Here is a 17,549-nt window from a genome sequence, read left to right as displayed (position 1 = left end):
TTCATAATAATTTAGAGTAATTCAAAAATAATTTAACGATTAACATTTTATTTTCTACAATAAAATTTATATTAATTCAAAAGTAATTCTAGTCTAAAGAAAATTTTGTTCGAATAAAAATTAAAATTTACAATTAATATTCTATTTTCTATAATAATTTAGAATAATTCTAGTTGAGAAAAAATATTTTTAATTGAAAATAAAAACATACGATTGACATTTTATTTTCTATACTTGTTTAGAGTAACAAAAGAAGTGTTAAAGAATTAACGAAAAATGGTAATTTTTATTTTTTTTATTTTCTAGAATAGTTAATTATTTTTATTATTACAATTACATTTTATATTGTACGAGTAGATTCTTGAAAATCGATATTTAAAAACGATATCTACAATATTAGGAAAAATCAGCATCCAGTAAAAAAATAACCAGAGCATTTGCATTGCTTTTGGAATGAAATTAAAACAAATTCATTTCTAAATTATTAAAATTAAATGAAATATTTATTAAATTTGTTTTCGTTTTAGCAATGTGAGTCACTGATTATTTATTTAGGGCTCCGCTGTTCTTCGAGAAGACACACTGAAATTAATAATTTAATTTTTTATCATTTTTTTTTATTCTTTGTACTTTTTTTTTGAATACTTTTTTTAAAAAATTAAAAAGGCAGCTTTTTCGTTTTTTAAAAGAGACGAATATAGTTTTAATAAAAATAATTTATCTCTATTAAACAAACATTTAGTTATCAAAATTTAATTAAATGTTTCTTTTAATAAAAATTTCTCGAAAATAACAAGTTTTCGGTATTTATTTATTTTTTTTTTATATTTTCGGATCAGTGCAGTGTGTTTTTCTATAACTAATTTTACAACTATTGATATTAATACTTAATCAGGATAAGATACAAATTAGCGCAATAGTAATTAATACTCAAGTATAATTTTTATTTTTAAAAAATTTGCTAATCTTGAAGAATTTGTTTGCAATTCTACAATGTTAAATTGTAATTACGAAACACGTGCGTCCATTGAAACTAGTGATTTGCTTTTAAACGTGAATCACTTTGTTTTCTTTTTATGGAATAGTGACCATGATCATGGAATTACACTACGTCGGAGAGTTGTCTAATAATTATTCGCGAGAAAAATCGCACTGCAATTTAGAAAATATTTTTATTTCTATATTTTATTATCTAATAATAAAAAATAATTATTTATTCTGAAATCAAAATTTTTATCATAAATCAAAAATTCTACGAACTCCAAAATATATTTATTTATTTTTCTTTTTGTTTAAAAAGTAATTATTTACCCAAAAATCAAAATTTTTAATTGAATCAAAAATTCTAGACTTCTAAAAATAATTACTTTATTTCTTTTCGTTAATTAAAAATAAGAACGTAATTATTTTATCTTCTCAAATATTTTCCCTTAACATTTCCTTCATTTAAAAACTGCGATAAAAATTCGAAAACTTCCAATTAAAAAAATTTTGAATTTTTATTTTGAATTTAAATTAAAATTGCAGATTTCGCAATGATTTAAAATTGTTTTTGGTGGCGAAATTACAGTTTAATTGAAGCTATTATAGATTTTCATATATATTATTATTGTCAACTTCCATTATTGGACTATTTTTCCAAGGACACAAAAAAAATTCCATTTCAAATTTCCTCAAGAAATTAGAATTTTTTTAAAAATAAAAATAGTTACATAGATATATATATATTTCTGAGTATTGAAATAATTATAAAATGGAGACATCATTGAGACGTATAGTTGAAAATATTTACGTTTAAAAATTCAAATATTTTCTATTTTAAAAGCACATAATGCAAAAAACTTAATTATACGAATTGATATGCGAACTCGTATTATCGAAATAAGAAAAAGAAGCGTAACTATATAATGTGCGCATTTTACAAATAATATACATTTTATTATTATAAAAAATATTCCATATTATAATCTCAATGAATATTTCATGAATTCACGCTATTCACTTTTTATATCTAATTCGATTAATTATCATTATTCGTAATAATCATTATAATAATTATTATTGTAGTAATTACAATCATTTAAATAATAATTATTTGTAATAATAATTATAATAATAATTATTTATTATTATAATAATACCTTATTTACTATAATAATCACATATGAGTAAAAAACTAAATTTTTAAGTAGTGGATTTAAATACTAGATTTTAAATAATAAAAACCAAATATTTCAATTTTTCAATTATCGAATATTAATTGATAAAGGAAAATTATTTCTCGAAAGTAAAGATGATTGAAAAGAATTTTTTATTACTCATATTCGATTGTTCATTTTTTTTATAAACATAAGTGGTAACTAACTTACTTTCCTTTTATATTTCTTTTTAATAATACAAGGATCACAGACTCAACTTTTCACCCTTTTTTCATTTTTGTACTTTATTCACTTGTTCTGTTAATTTTTACCTATTTCACCTATTTTATAAACTTTTCTTAATATTTTCAATATTCAAAAAAAAATTTTGAAAATAATTGACTCTTAAGAAGAATTTTATTTATATTCATAAAAATAATGGAATCTTGTTGCGAAGAATTTGATTAAAATTTCTGAAAATATTTGAATTCCTGCAAAGAATTTTGTTATTTATGGAAAAAAATTGAATTTTTTACAAAAATTTCATATAAAAATTTTGAAAGTAATTAAATTCTTGGCAATAATTTTATTTAAATTTATTGAGAATTATTAAATTTCTGAGCACATTTTTATTATTTGTGAAAAAATTTAATTCTTGCTAAGAATTTCATCAAAACTTTTGAAAATAATTGAATTCTTTTGAAGAATTTCATTAAAATTGTATTGAAAATATTTTAATTCTTAAGAAAAGTTTCATTCAAATTTGGAAAATAATTGAATTTTTGCAAAGAATTTTGATATTTTTGAAAATAATTAAATTGTTGCCAAGAATTTTATCAAAATTTTTGTAAAATTGAATTCTTTTCGAAGAATATTATACAATTTTTTTGTAAATAATTGAATTTTTGCAAAGATTTTTATTATTTATAAAAATAATTGAATTCTTGTCAAGTATTTTATTAAAATTTTTTAATAGAATTGAATTTCTGACAAGAATTTTGTTATTTTATAAAATAATTGAATTATTGATAAGAATTTCATTAAATTTTTGAAAATAATTGAATTTTGGAGAAGAATTTCATTAAAATTTTAAAAAATAATTAAATCTTGTTGAAAATTTTTATTACAATAATTGTATTGAAAATAATTAAATTCCTGTGAAAAATTTTGTTATTTATTAAATGAATTCAATTCTTGCAAAGGATTTTATCAAAATTTTTGAAAATGATTAAAATTTTAAGCATATTTTTATTATTTATGAATATAATTTAATTTTTTAGAGAAGTTTTATTGAAAATAATTGAATTTCTGCAAAGAACTTTATTTAAATTTTTGAAATTAATTGAATTCTTCTAAGAAATTTAATTAAAATTGTACTGAAAATATTTTAATTCTGTAAAGAGTTTTATTAAAATTTTTTAAAATTAAATTGTTGTAATAAATTTTTTTTAAATTTCTGAATATAATTGAATTTTTAAAAGTAATTTAATTAAAATTTATGAAAATAAATGAATTTTTTGTCTTTTTTGACACTTATTTTTAGATAATAATTTACCTTTTCAATTATATTTTAAGAGTAAAAGTTACTGTGATCCTTGCAATTAGGAAATAACTTATCTAAGATGAAGATATTTGAGTTTGGATAATCGCGAAAGAAGGTTAGATCATAGTCTTCATTCTTTTTTTGTAAAATAATTTCCTTAGCCTCCAAAATTAATTTTCTTTTCCAAGATGTTGTAAATCCTTCATTAGCGATCATCCAGTAACCTTGAAATAAGCTTCGATAAAAGAAAAAATTCTACAAAATTCCCAATTCGATAAAATTGGTATTTTTTTAAAATCTATTTTCCTTCTCTTTTTCCTTTAAGAATCGACAAATTGTGGCATCACCGGCGTACTCTTTCGTCGAATTTTCTCCGATTGTTGCGTTGTTGATGTACCCAACAATGATCCGGACTTTCGACTCGTATCCGCACTCTTTCCATTATTAAATCTCTCCATAGCTCGTGTATAGGAACCAGTGCAAACTTTACCCCAAATTTTTCTGTCCTCCAAATTGACACTCGAACGACTTCTCATTTCGATATTTGATCGAGGAGATGATTCCGTTTTTTCTGTCCACAATGTTGGGAGTCGTTTGGAATTCTTGATTTCCTCTTTTTCTAGACTTGGTGTTGAATCACGATTTGGATGAACGTCCTCCCAGGACATTCCAATGTCGGATTGAACACTCGAGGGGGTTGGACAACTTCCTTCACTCGATAGCGATGAGGATCTGACGAATGAGGGTGGAACGTCGAGTTTTGAATTATTTTCCTCCTGTTGAGTTGCGACACGATTTCCTGATGTTCCATTATTGTTTGTATCGTTGTCGGGAAGTAAATTATCGTTGAGAATTATTTTCGCTATTGTTGTGCGTTTTCGTAGATTCTCGAGATTTTCCTTTGGGGTTGTTTGGAAATTGTCGATTTTCTGTAAAATGTCTTTTAAATTTACAGTGCTGTCGGTGAATTTTGATTTATAGGCACGATCGTCGTCTTTTCGTGAGTGGGAGGCGATTTGTATTTCGGGGTAAATGTAGTTTGCTACTCGTTCTTTTTGATACAAGGACGGTCTTGATTTTGGGCATGTTTTCTGTATTTTTTCTACACTTTTCCCTTTGTCTAATTTTTCTCTATCCGATTTTTCTCCTTTGTCGTATTTTTCAATTTTAGTTGTTTCGTTTTCCCCTTTGTCGTATTTTTCAATTTTAGTTCTTTCGTTTTCCCCTTTGTCGGATTTTTCAATTTTAATTCTCTCGTTTTCCCCTTTATCGTATTTTTCAATTTTAATTCTCTCGTTTTCCCCTTTGTCGTATTTTTCAATTTTAATTCTCTCGTTTTCCCCTCTGTCGGATTTTTCAATTTTAATTCTCTCGTTTTCTCCTTTGTCGGATTTTTCAATTCTAGTTCTCTCGTTTTTAGATTTAGAAAACTTGTCAGTCTTTTCGTGTTTCGTTAACTTGACGCCGTCGACGCACTGTTTGTATTTCTCGTCGATTCTGGTGTCTAGGGTATTGCGCACCTCGGGCTCCTCCAAAAAAGCGGAATCGTCGATTGTGAGTTTAATTTGATTGCTCTCGTAGGTGGGCCATTGTTGAAAATTCTGATAAGTTTTGAATTTGGCTTGATCATTTAATTTTGAATTGAGATCAATTTTTACTAATTGAATTTCGAATTTTGTCTGCTCGGTGGGAATAGTTTGAGTAATTGTCGAATGATCGATAATTTTCTGCTCTATTTCAGTTTCGGTCGGTTCAATATCGTCCTCATCGTCTTCGTTTCCGGAATCGTTGTCAAAATCCTTGAGAATGCCCTCGTTTTTCTCGCTACGTTTTCGTAGTTCCTCCCAATTTTTTCTTGGTTTGTAACTCGTTTTACGACGAACGATACTTCTCTCGGTGATGTTGATATCGGGAATGAAGAGTCTTAGGGCTTTCGGTCCAGTTGGGAATGTGACTTCGTTGACTCGTTTCTCGGTCATGATGGCCTCGAGACTGGTTTTCGACGCGACTTCCTGGTGTTTATTGAAGGCTGAGACCAATTGTGCAACGGTGTATTTTGGCTCTTCGTTTTCAGACTCGGTGTGCTCGTCCTTGTCATCAGAATTCGCCGAATTGTTGGAATGATTCGAAATGTCGGAATGTTGTCTATGACACGGTTTCACGGACAATAGACTACGATCGGGTGTTGTCTCGTCCGAATCTTCAGTGAGCGTGTCCGATTCAATGGACTGCAGGGAATCGAGATTCTCCTCCGATCCTGAAGTTGAACTCTTTGGAACGTCTGCACAGAAAATTGTTAATTCGATTTAAATACAAAATTTGAAGAAAATTTTTCGCAAAAAATCAATTATTATATCAGCCTTCGCACTCATCTACTACAACCTATTTTTTCTACTTTTTTCACGATTTGCTATTTATTTATTTAACAAAAATAATTCAAGTTTTGAATGTAATTTCATTGAAAAAAAATTTACCTTGCATTTTAAGTTCCTGTTTTCTCTCGATTTCCCTCGCTATCATATCTTCGGTATTCTTTTTCCCAAGTTTGTCCAAATTGTCTCTTCTGTTTTCTCCACTCTCTCCTTTGGAAAATGGAATTTTGCTTTCGATTCTTTTGCTCTCAATTCCAGAAGAAGATAATTTCTCAGCGGCAATGGGGATTTTCGTTAACAATTCCCGTGGACGAGAAATCCTTGGAATTCGATCGCGAGCCGGAAGTGAATTGGCATCGCAAGATGAGACCAAGGAGGCATTCGACGCGGCAATTTCGACACTGAGTTGTTTAAATATTGGAAGCATATCTTCAGTTTGTGCTCGTTGATTTTTCTTCCTCTGTCTTAAACTCTCGAGACTTCGATAAATATCCAAAACACCCTGCGACTTTGACAAACTCTTTAAACCATAGAGTTTTTCCCTTGATCTTCCAAATAGTGGACTGAGAATTTCCTTACCAGCGCCTTTATTTCCATTCAATAGACAAGCTTGCGATTGAATTTGATTTAGACTTCTCATTCGTGACAGTAGACCGCGACTTGCGCCGAGATTTAAATTTGCCTGCGATTTACTTTGAGCTTGAGTGAGAAGACCTTGAGTTTGTTCCTTGTTCAGTAAACAACTCTGGCTCATTGCGAGACTTGTTTGCGATGAATTGAGACTCGTTTGGGAATCGGCTGGACTCATAAATTCCTCACTGCCTGGGAGACTTCCACGACTTCCTGTACGACTGTAGCTCAAGCACATTTCACTTTGACTCAATGTGCAATTGAGGCCCTGATTTTGATCGCTTTCCGTGAGATTTGCATTGCTGCTCGCTTGACTCAAAAGGGCTGCACGTCGCAAATTTTCCCTGCTCACAACTCGTTCCAAAAGAACTTCACGGGATTTCGATAAATATCTTCGTAAGTGCGGTGACGCTTGTGTTGGCGCTCCTCGTAACCATTCATGACGTAAACATTGTTTCGATGTCATTCGTGCACTGTTTTTGGAAAAAAAAGAAGGGAAATTAATTTTTCCATGAAATAAATACAAATTTAATAATACAATTCTTCCTCTATGCGAAAGCAATTTAATTGAAAATTAAAAAAAAACCGTAAAAAAGAATGTTTAGTTACTTTGAAAATAGAAGCAAATAAATTCGATTCGGTTTCTTTTTTTAATTCAAAAAAAGCAGAATTTAAGAGACCATAATCGATAGATATTAATAATAATAAAAAAAACCAGTTTCGTGATAAAACACATGAATAATATTGTAAAATTGACAATATATTGGCTCTCGAAAAATTTAAATTTAAAAATTAAAACGCCTACATTTTGCAAGAAAATGATAAAAATTTGAATATATATTTCCTTTATCGCATTTCAGGAATTAAAAAGCAAAGCATCGAATTACAATTGATTTTAATTCTTTTTTTTTTGACAATTAGACTATTATTTTTGATATTTTATCGAAATTTGATGTAAATTCACACCTTGGATCAAGCACGAGTAGTTTGGCAACAAAGTCCTTTGCCTGAGCGGAAACGTCCTCAAAAAGTTCCTCTGGGAAGTCGACTTCGCCCAATGAAATATTTTGAAATGTCTCCTGATCAGTTTCACCACCAAATGGTGAGAAACCCGTCAGAAGGACGTATGTCGTTACACCCAGTGACCTGTATTTAAATCAAGTCAACATTCAGAATTGATCGATGGAATAAAAAGATAAGTATAACAATCACAATTTCATGACAGCTCTTGGAACTTTATATTGTATAAAATTGAATTCGTATTGTTTTTTTAAAAATTTTTTTTACACTCACCACATGTCAGCCGCCAATGTTATTGGTTCGTAGTGTAAAATTTCAGGAGCTGAAAAAGAATAAATCAATTATTTTAAACGGAAATAAAAGGTAAGAAAAAATTTTTCAATTATTATTTTCTACAATTTTTAACTTAAATTCTTCTAAACCAATTTTTATTAGAAAATTCTACGAGAATTCAATTATCTAAATACAAAAATAAATAATTCATTGAATTCTAAAAATTTAATTTTTTCCAGTACTTTTAATAAAAATCCCTGACTTTTCCCTGACTTGCGGCATTTCTGTAAAAATAAAAAAACAGGAAATAACTTTGTCAGTAAAAAAATTAAAAAAACAGACAAAGAAAATGTCTTCATAATTAATTTCAAAGATTCCAGAGAGGGAAAAACTCTCATTTACCTAATTAAATTGGCATTCGATTACAGAAAGTGACGGGAGAAAAAGTTGATTATTCGATCTGAATTTACATTCTTAATTTAAAGTCTAATTAGTTCCTTTTTAATTTCTATTGTTGGGAAAAAAGTTTAATGTACAAAAACTTCGCGCCTTGTTAAATGGCAATTGAGTATTTAATATTTATCAATATTTTTTTCTTGTCAATCGTATATAATTAAATCTTGTTCGTCAACTACCATTCTTTCCAGCTACCAAATAAGTGGCCATCAAACTATCTAAAGTTTTGTATTTTATTGCGAATCATGTGATGTCAATGTCCTCATTAACATACCCGTGAATATATTGCAATTTTATCACTAAGAAATTTGAAAATTGTATATGCAAAATATTTACCAAGAGAAGTACTTTTCCGAAATTCTTTTTTTGTCAATCGTAATTAAATTTGAAAAAAAAAATTCAAAATAGGAATAACGTAACTTTTCGTAATTCATTTGTAAATGAAAATTTCTCTTGATTCATCTATTTCTTTTGATGAATTTTTCGAATTTCTATAACAATATGACAGCATTTCAGTGACAGTGATGTGGGCGTAAATAACGAACACATGTTTGTGACATCATACTATCGTCTCGCATACCGTGCAGAGGTCTTGGCATTGAAATATACGATATGTATAATTTAATACAACACCTTCGCGTTAAACTCGTGTGTGAAACGAAAAACATATTCGATAAAGTTTCCCATAAAAGCTCATGTTTGTTTGTTTTTACTCATGGTTTTGGTATCATTCCCGAAACTTCTGTATTTTACATATATGCACAAGAAGAAGGGAGAATTCATTTAAATATTTTTAGGATAGACTTCTAATTAGCAACTATAATCGCCTTTTTTATTACTGTATTATCCAACTTCCGTATTCATCATTATTATTTTCTTTTCACAGAAAAATGATATATTGTGAAATCTGCAAGTAGAAAATTTTACAATATTCGGCTTTTGAACACTGTTAATGAAACAAAAAATAATATTTACAGTTTCAATAATAATAAAAGAAATTAAATAAATATTATTACAGAGTTGCTACAAAAAATTTATTTTGTTTTTCCCTGACTTTTAGCTGATTTCCAGAAAAAATTTGCCTTTTTTCCTGACCCTAAAGAATATTCTGACTTACTCTAAAAATTATTAGATACTCAAAAAAATGTTCTAATACATTTATTTGACAATTTCGTTAGATGTAAAATTATTCGAAAACATTAATAACTTCTTTTGTAAGTAAATATTTAATCATTATTATTATTATTACACAGGAATTAAGATTTTCAAAAAATTTCAAATTCAAACCTTTACGAAATTCAACAACTTATAAAAATTTAAATTTCAAAAAAGAAAAAAATTAAATTATTTACAAAAATTTTAATAAAATCTTTCGCAAGAATTCAATTATTTTACAAGTAGTAAAATTTTTCATAGAATTTCAATTATTATTTTTAATATCTACTACTTTAATAAGATTTTACAAAAGAATTCAATTATTTAAAAAACATTTAATAAAATTGATCCCAAAAATATAATTATTTTCGTAAATAATAAAAATGTACTATGAAATTTAATTATTTTCAAAAATTTTAATGAAATTATTGACAAGAATTCAATTTTTTTTTAAATTTAGTAAAACTTTTTGCAAAACTTCAATTATTTTCAAAAAATTTAATAATTCTTGGAAAGAATTAAATTATTCTTATAAATAAAAAAATTCTTGGTCGAAATTCAATTATATTCAAAAATTTTAATAAATTCCTTGGCGAGAATTCAATTATTTTCATAAATAACAAAAATGTGCTCAGAAATTTTATTATTTTCACAATTTTTAATAGAAATCCAATTATATTTAAAAATGTTAATAAAATTATAGTCAAGAACTCAATTACTTTCATAAATAATGAAAATGTGCTGAGAAATTTAATTATTTTCAAATAATTTAATAAAATCCTTGTCAAAAATTCAATTTTTTCATAAAGAACAATTCAATTATTTAAAAAAAAATTCTTTGCAAGAGTTTAATTGTTTTCATAAATAATAAAATTCGTTGCAAAAATTCAAATATTTTCACAAATAATAAAATTCTTTACAGAATTTCAATTATTTAAAAAAATGTAATAAAAATTCTTTGCAAGAATTCAATTATTCTACTAAATAATAAAATTCGTTTTTCGAGGAATTCGATTAAAATTGTCTTAAAAATAATTTAAATTCTGCGACGAGTTTTATTTTATGAAAATAATTGAATCCCTGTAAAAAATTTTATAATTTTTGAAAAACAATTGAATTATTGTAGAGAAATTTATAAAAAATTTGTAAATACCTAGTGGAGTTCCTGTTAAATTTTTGTTATTTATAAAAATTATTTAATGTTTGCTTAGAATGTTATCAGAACTTTTTTTAAATAATTGAATTCTTTTGGAAAATATTATTAAAATATTAGATATTGAAACTCAGTAATGTGAGGAACATTTTGTGAAAGTAATTGAAATTGTGCCAAGAATTTTATTATTTTTATAAATAATTGAATTCTTGATGAGAATTTAAAAAAAAATTTTGAACATAACTGAATTTCTGCGAAGAATTTGATTACTTTTGAAAATAATATAATTTCTACAATCATTTGTAAGTTCTCAAAAAATTTACCTTTATCCAGTACTTTAATAAAAATTCCTGAGCTTTCCTTAACCAATTTTACTTTCCCTGATTTCCCTGAATTACATTTACATTTTCTATTTATAATAAATTTAGAAAAAATTAATTTTCCTTCATATTTGAAAATAATTTTAATATTTACAAGTAAATTAATAATAATTCGAATCTTACCAACATAATCGGGTGTTCCTAAAATTTCTCTGACTTCAGTACCTTCCAGGACTACTCTCGAGATTTCAAAGTCGCACAATTTGACATCACATTCCGGAAAGCTTCCCATCATCACAAGATTTTGAGGCTGAAAATAAAAAGAAAATAATAACTAGTATCTCCTTTTAAAGAAATGAATATATATTATTATTAATCGAAAATTAAAAAAGTTTATAAATCCTTGTTATGAAAATGACAAGTCCATATTTTTATGCGTGTAGAGTAAATTTCGATCGAGGGTGGTATTATGATTTTAAATCGCAAATGTGCAGTCACTGAATATCGTAATGAGATGATGCTTTTATTGACGATCATAAAAGATTTGACGTTCCAGGAGGTCCGAACAATCGCTGAAGGTAGCAATAAGCAATAATTTCTATACGGAATAGCCGCAATAAACTCAATTTAGTAAATACGAATCAAAAGATCGAAACACCATTTAATAAAACATTTTTATAATGGGTGTTTTCGGCAATCACTGTTAGTAATAGAAAACAGTGACCAGTGGTGCTCAAACGATAACAAATTGAAAAAAATAACTTCAAGAATGTCACTTGATTGTAAGTGGCCAGTTACGAAAACCTCTCCTTCTGATTGGAGCAGAAATTGCAGTCTGCGACAATTTGTGAAACGTGCCGTACATTCTGTCAAAACATAACCTATTTTTCCGTTCTTTTTTAAAATTGTGCACAAATTTGTTGGTGGAATCTACTGGTAGTAACTGTTTCTCTTGCAGGAGTAGTTAAAGAAAAACAGTTACAAAAAAATGGCAGCAGGTAAGATTAATTCAAATATTTTAAATAAATCAACACCCAGGAGGCGTATTTATTTAATTTAACCTCTTTTGAGGTTAAATTATTTTAATTTAAAAAATTTTAATTGCTTTTGAATATATTAAAATTTGTACAATTACCTATATATAATTAATTAATTAAATTATTAAGATAGTTCGTTATTTATATTTTTTTCTTGTTTTAAGTAAATTTGTTTTTTGAACTAAGCTAACTTATTTATTTTTTATTACAAAATTTTTATTATTTAGGAATATTAAAAATTTTTAATTATATATAATTAGTAAATGAATTAATATTTTCTAATTATTCAATAGTATATTTACTAATGTTTATTAAAATAATTTTTAGTTTTTAAAAAATATTTTTATATCCAATATTTTTAATTATACCTCTATAAACTATTTTTAATTACAATTTTTCATTTATTGTCAAAAATATACTTATAATGGATATCAATAAATAAATTTTGCATAAATTCTGATTAATTATATTTAATGGTATCATTGTAAATTATTGTAAAAAAAATATATTAAATTTATCAAATATGTAATTTCAAGTAATATAAAATGTTATTAAATTGTTAAAAGTATTGTCATTTATTTTGAAACAATTGTTTATTATTATTCCTTCTATAACTTCAAGCGTTAGTTAAATAAATCGTAATTTTTTTAATTTTCCATATTATCAAGTGCGAAAGAAGCTTTTCCGACGAGTTTGATTACTGCTCTTGTTTCACTCGAGCAGCATACTTCAAACTCATCGGAAAATAGATTCTTTCCGCACTTGGTGCACAACGTACTATTTTCGACTTGTAGGTCCCTTTTAACTTTCCCTGTCACATAAAAAAAATCTGAATGTTTTTTATACACTTCAATTATTAATTACATATAGTTTTTAAAAATTTTTAATTTGAATTCTACAAATTAATATTTTTTTACAAAATAAAGGTAATACTGAGGAAGAATTAATGCTAATTACAACAGCTGTCGACATAATTTTCGACGACGAAGAGGAACAGGAAGCGGAAGAACTCTTGTTATTAGCTGCTGGAAAGAAAAGGGCTCCAATCCCAAAGACGGAAAATTATTTTGAGTTAATTATCCCGAGATTTGAACCGTCAGGTATCAATTACATTTGTTCTCATACCATTAAACCTTAATTATTTATAAAAGGATTATTTTTAGCATTACTTTCGACCACTATATTGTTAAATTTCCAGATTTTCATTTTCCAATTTTAAAGTACACTAAGAAAAGTGGTACATTGAAAAAAGTTCTGCTTAGGGTATATTTAACACGAAATTCTAGTTAAAGCAACTAGAATTCTGGTTAAATTGAATAGAATTCTGGTTAACCTAACCAGAAGAAATCTAGTTAGAGTATATTTAACACGAACTTCTAATTAAAAACAGGTTTTTTGGTAAATCTAACTAAAACTTTTTTTGAGTATATTCCACTTTCCACATCGCTAAGGAATACGCACTAACAAAATAATTTGTTAAAAAAAAATATTTATCAAAAATAAAATTTTTTTTAAGTTCTTCATTTTCAAATTTACAAGTTTAAAATTGTGTAAGGAAGGCTGCCGTCCTTATTTAAAAACACAATATTTACACTTTTTATCAAAAAAGAGTTTTTTATACCGTTGGATTTGTAAAAAAAAGACGAATTTTTCTGTGCTAGTCAGAATTATTGATCTTAATTGATTTTAGAATTGATTAAGTGTTAATTTGACTAAAAACACTATCTACATTAATTTCCAACGAATTCTGATGCTAAAAGGCCTATCTACATAGTCTAACCACAGCACAGGTTTTTAAGGTTTCAGGTCATCTGACCAGTAATTTCCTTGTGAACAATGAAATGAACAACTATCTACGTAGTTATGCTTTTCGAGATAATAAACTCAAAGCTCGAGCCTCTACAAATAGAGGCTAATTACCTGATAGACTTATTGTGCTCAATTTCATTGATTAAATACCAAATCTAAGTAGATATGCTTTTTAATAAGGATTCACCGCGATTTTGCACTTAATTAATTAGCACATCTAGCACCATTTGGCGGATGCAAAAAGACGGGCAATTTTTAAAAACAAATGGATTCGCTTTAATTTTATTACATATCTGATCCGCCATTAAAAATATTTAAAAAAAACCAATATAATATTCGTTATCAGCGAACCCAAAAAATTCCGAGTAACAATTTTCAAGCAAATTTTATTATTTTTGAAAAAATTTTTCCGCCATTTTTAATTTTGAAAAACTAACATCAGATGTGTAATCAGCGACCTCAAAAACTTCCGAGTAACAATTTTCAATCGATTTTGATTTAATTTTTTTAAATGTTATTAATTTTCAAGAATTATTAAAATTTATGACTTTGGGGTAGTTTTTCACCCTCTTCCCTCTACTTTGCAACTTTTTAACTATCATTTTCGGTTTTAGCAGAGTTCAAACTTTCGGAAACTACTATGATTTTACAATTCCGTTATAGGCAAATTTTGGCCTTTTTTCAGCACCGTTCTTTATTTTTTTTTTTTTAATATTGGATTTTACCGTCGAGAAGAAAAATTTTTTGTTTTCGGTTTTCTTAGTTAAATTAAATATTCCATTCTGACAATTATTAATTTTTTGCATAATAATTCTAATTTAATTATTTTTTATGAAATATATTAATTCATTTTAATTAAATAATTTTGTACTATAAATATATTTTTAATTATTTACAGATTTTCGTTCTCATTTTCGAATGAGTAAAACTACATTCACATTTCTAAGTGAGATACTTGGTGAGGATATAAAATCAGTTTCTCCTTACTCAAAAATTCCTGTAACAAAAAAGTTACTAATAACTATTTGGACATTTGGAAATCAAGAAGTATTTCGGTATGTATATATTAATAAAATCACATATAAAATTTAAAAATTATATTTTAATTTTCTGTTTAGTAAGACTACCAAAATTGTTAGTTTAAAAAAATATGTGTAATTATATACATGTAAAATTGGCTGAACAAATTTTAATAAAATTTGATAGATTGTTGGGTATTGTAGCTATACCTGAAATCCCAGCACCAACGAATTAAAAAAGTAATTAAAATTTAAACGGCAAATATATGTCACATTTTCATAAAATTATAACAATTATAAAATTTAATTCTTTTTTTTTATTTTTTCTTAATATTTAATGGTAAACTTTCCACAGCTAAGCATTAGCTGTCAGTAAATTCTTTTAACATTGTAATTGGAAAATCAATTAACAAATTTTAAGTTATTAACATTTCTAATAATAAATTTTTTAATATTTTAAACTTATGAAATTAGTGTTAAAAATTTTATTGCGGTTCATTATGAAGCACATCGCGATTTTCGGATTCATTGTTCATATTCATAAACCCTAATATATTAAACTAAATTTTCGCTCCGTTGAGTTTTTACTTTATTATATTTTCATAAAAAGGAAATTTCTATGAAAGTAGAAAAAGTGCAGAAAATTCTAAATTAATTTTTAACCAGTATAAAATATTTTTAAAAGAACTTATAATATTAGATTTTAAAGTATAAAAAAAGTTATTACTATTTACTTAAAATGTAAGTTTGACAAAATTGAAGTTGATCTAATTTGATTAAACATCTATATTATCTTCTATCTTCTTCCATATTAATAACAATCGTTGCATTCCGGTAATCTGTTCGCAATTTGACGTTAGTTGCTTTTTTGTTTTCTAACTTTTTTAAATAAATTTCTTTTTTAATGCTTTTAATTTTAAAATTAATGTACTAAAAATCATCGAATTGTTGCAAAGAATTTTATTAAAAAATTGGATTAGAATAGAATTCCTTCGAATAATTTTATTATTTATGAAAATAATTGAATTCTTACGAAAAATTTTGTTAAATTTTTTAAAAATTTTAATTACATTCTTTTTTAAGAATTCCTTTGATTTTTTTTTCAATGGAGTTTCTTTAATAATTTTAATTAAAAGTTTTAAAAATAATTAAATTTTTGCAAAGAATGTTACTATTTAGGATAAATAAGATTTATTTTCTTGAAGGATTTATTATAATTTTAGAAAATAATTAAATTCTTCTGAAAAATTTTATAACGAATTAAGTGAAACATTACATTTTTTTGTGAAATATTGTTTCGAAAATGATTTAATTTTTGCAAAGATTTTTCTATTTAAATAAATAATGGGATTATTTCCAAGGATTTATTAAAATTTTCTAAAATAATTAAACTTTTGCAAAAAAATTTTTACTACTTATACTTCTTACGATGATTGTTATTTATTTATGAAAATTGAATTCTTGCGAAAAATTTTATTGCAATTTTTGTAATTAATAAACAAGAGTTATTAATTAGTAAAAATAATTGAATTGTCTTAAAATTTGAATTTGAAATTATTAAAAAATCAATATTTGAAAATAAAATTAATTATTATTAATAATCTATAAGATGTGTTGCAAAAATCTTAATTTTTCTTGTAGATCTGTTGCTGATAGGTTTGGCGTTGCACAATCCACGGCGTGGGAGTGCGTTATGGAGGTTTCAAATGTATTTAGTGTACGTGCACGAGAATTTATTGTGTGGCCTACGGGACAGGCGATTACAATCAATCAGAGGGAGTTTCTGGAAATAGCTCACTTTCCAGGGGTTATTGGTGTCGTTGACGGTTGTAATATCGAAATTAGTGCTCCGCATGAACATTCGGATAGCTACATGAACAGAAAAGGATACTATTCCATTAATATGCAAGGTATATGCGACGCCAGAATGCGCTTTATTGACGTCTATGCAGCTTGTCCTGGAAGTGTTAATGATGCTCGAGTATGGTCATTAAGTACAATTAATGAAGAGAGTATCAGAGATTATGAGCACTATTTCCCGGACCAAACTCATATTCTTGGGGACAAAATTTATACTTTGCAATTTAATTTATTGCCACCATACAAGAATTATGGTAATTTAACACCAACGGAGAGCAACTTCAATCGAGTTCATGCCCTAACGCGGCAGATAATAGAAAGAGTCTTTGCCTTACTAAAAGCTCGCTTTCGGCGCTTGAAGTACTTGTATTTGCAGAATGTGGAATATGCATCCTTAATCATTCTTACTTGTTGCTGTCTCCACAACATATGTATTTCATTACATGATGAATTTGATGAAGAATTAAACATTCAAAATGATGATGGTGATGACGCTGCAAATGATAATCATGCTGAAGTAAATGATGCCAGAAACCCTCAAATAGAAAATCAAAACTTTCAATTTCCTGCAATTATGAAGCGCAATATTATTGCTGAACAATTGTATGCAAATCGTCAAATGCAATAATCACGATTATCTTTTGTAAACATTCTGTAATTTTTCCACGATTATTATATTTCATGTGTCGAGCTAGTGTTGCTGGAAAGTAACATTTAAAATGAATGTAACTACTAATTGCCATATATTTATTTTTATTTCTTTA

General features: G+C 26.4%; 2 protein-coding genes across 2 annotated transcripts in view; one reads left to right on the top strand and one right to left on the bottom strand.

Moving 5' to 3' along the window:
- Positions 1 to 3,641: 3,641 nt before the first annotated feature.
- LOC122501316 (serine/threonine-protein kinase dst2-like) overlaps positions 3,642 to 17,549 on the bottom strand; it is an 81,614-nt gene continuing 67,706 nt past the window's right edge. The window contains exons 5-9 of the mRNA XM_043610675.1: positions 11,244 to 11,370; positions 7,977 to 8,025; positions 7,650 to 7,829; positions 6,156 to 7,156; positions 3,642 to 5,962 (exon numbers count right to left, since the gene is read on the bottom strand). Coding sequence (XP_043466610.1) covers positions 4,002 to 5,962; positions 6,156 to 7,156; positions 7,650 to 7,829; positions 7,977 to 8,025; positions 11,244 to 11,370 — 3,318 coding nt within the window. The 3' untranslated portion in view covers positions 3,642 to 4,001. The remainder of the gene's footprint in view (positions 5,963 to 6,155; positions 7,157 to 7,649; positions 7,830 to 7,976; positions 8,026 to 11,243; positions 11,371 to 17,549) is intronic.
- LOC122501317 (putative nuclease HARBI1) lies at positions 11,907 to 17,527 on the top strand. The gene is made up of 4 exons (XM_043610677.1): positions 11,907 to 12,058; positions 13,024 to 13,197; positions 14,805 to 14,961; positions 16,567 to 17,527. Exons 1-4 carry the CDS (start codon positions 12,049 to 12,051, stop codon positions 17,411 to 17,413), a joined length of 1,188 nt encoding a protein of 395 aa, XP_043466612.1. The 5' UTR covers positions 11,907 to 12,048; the 3' UTR covers positions 17,414 to 17,527.

This window comes from Leptopilina heterotoma, unplaced genomic scaffold, assembly GCF_015476425.1.
Source record: "Leptopilina heterotoma isolate Lh14 unplaced genomic scaffold, ASM1547642v1 Lhet_209, whole genome shotgun sequence".
NCBI lineage: Eukaryota > Metazoa > Arthropoda > Insecta > Hymenoptera > Figitidae > Leptopilina > Leptopilina heterotoma.
Note: the sequence above shows the minus strand (reverse complement) of the source record. Positions and strands in the feature narration are given on the sequence as shown.

Coding starts and splice junctions, on each gene's coding strand:
- LOC122501317 (XM_043610677.1), top strand. Junction 13,198..14,804: donor CCCGAGATTTGAACCGTCAG/GTATCAATTACA, acceptor AATTATTTACAG/ATTTTCGTTCTCATTTTCGA. Junction 14,962..16,566: donor GGAAATCAAGAAGTATTTCG/GTATGTATATAT, acceptor TTTTTCTTGTAG/ATCTGTTGCTGATAGGTTTG.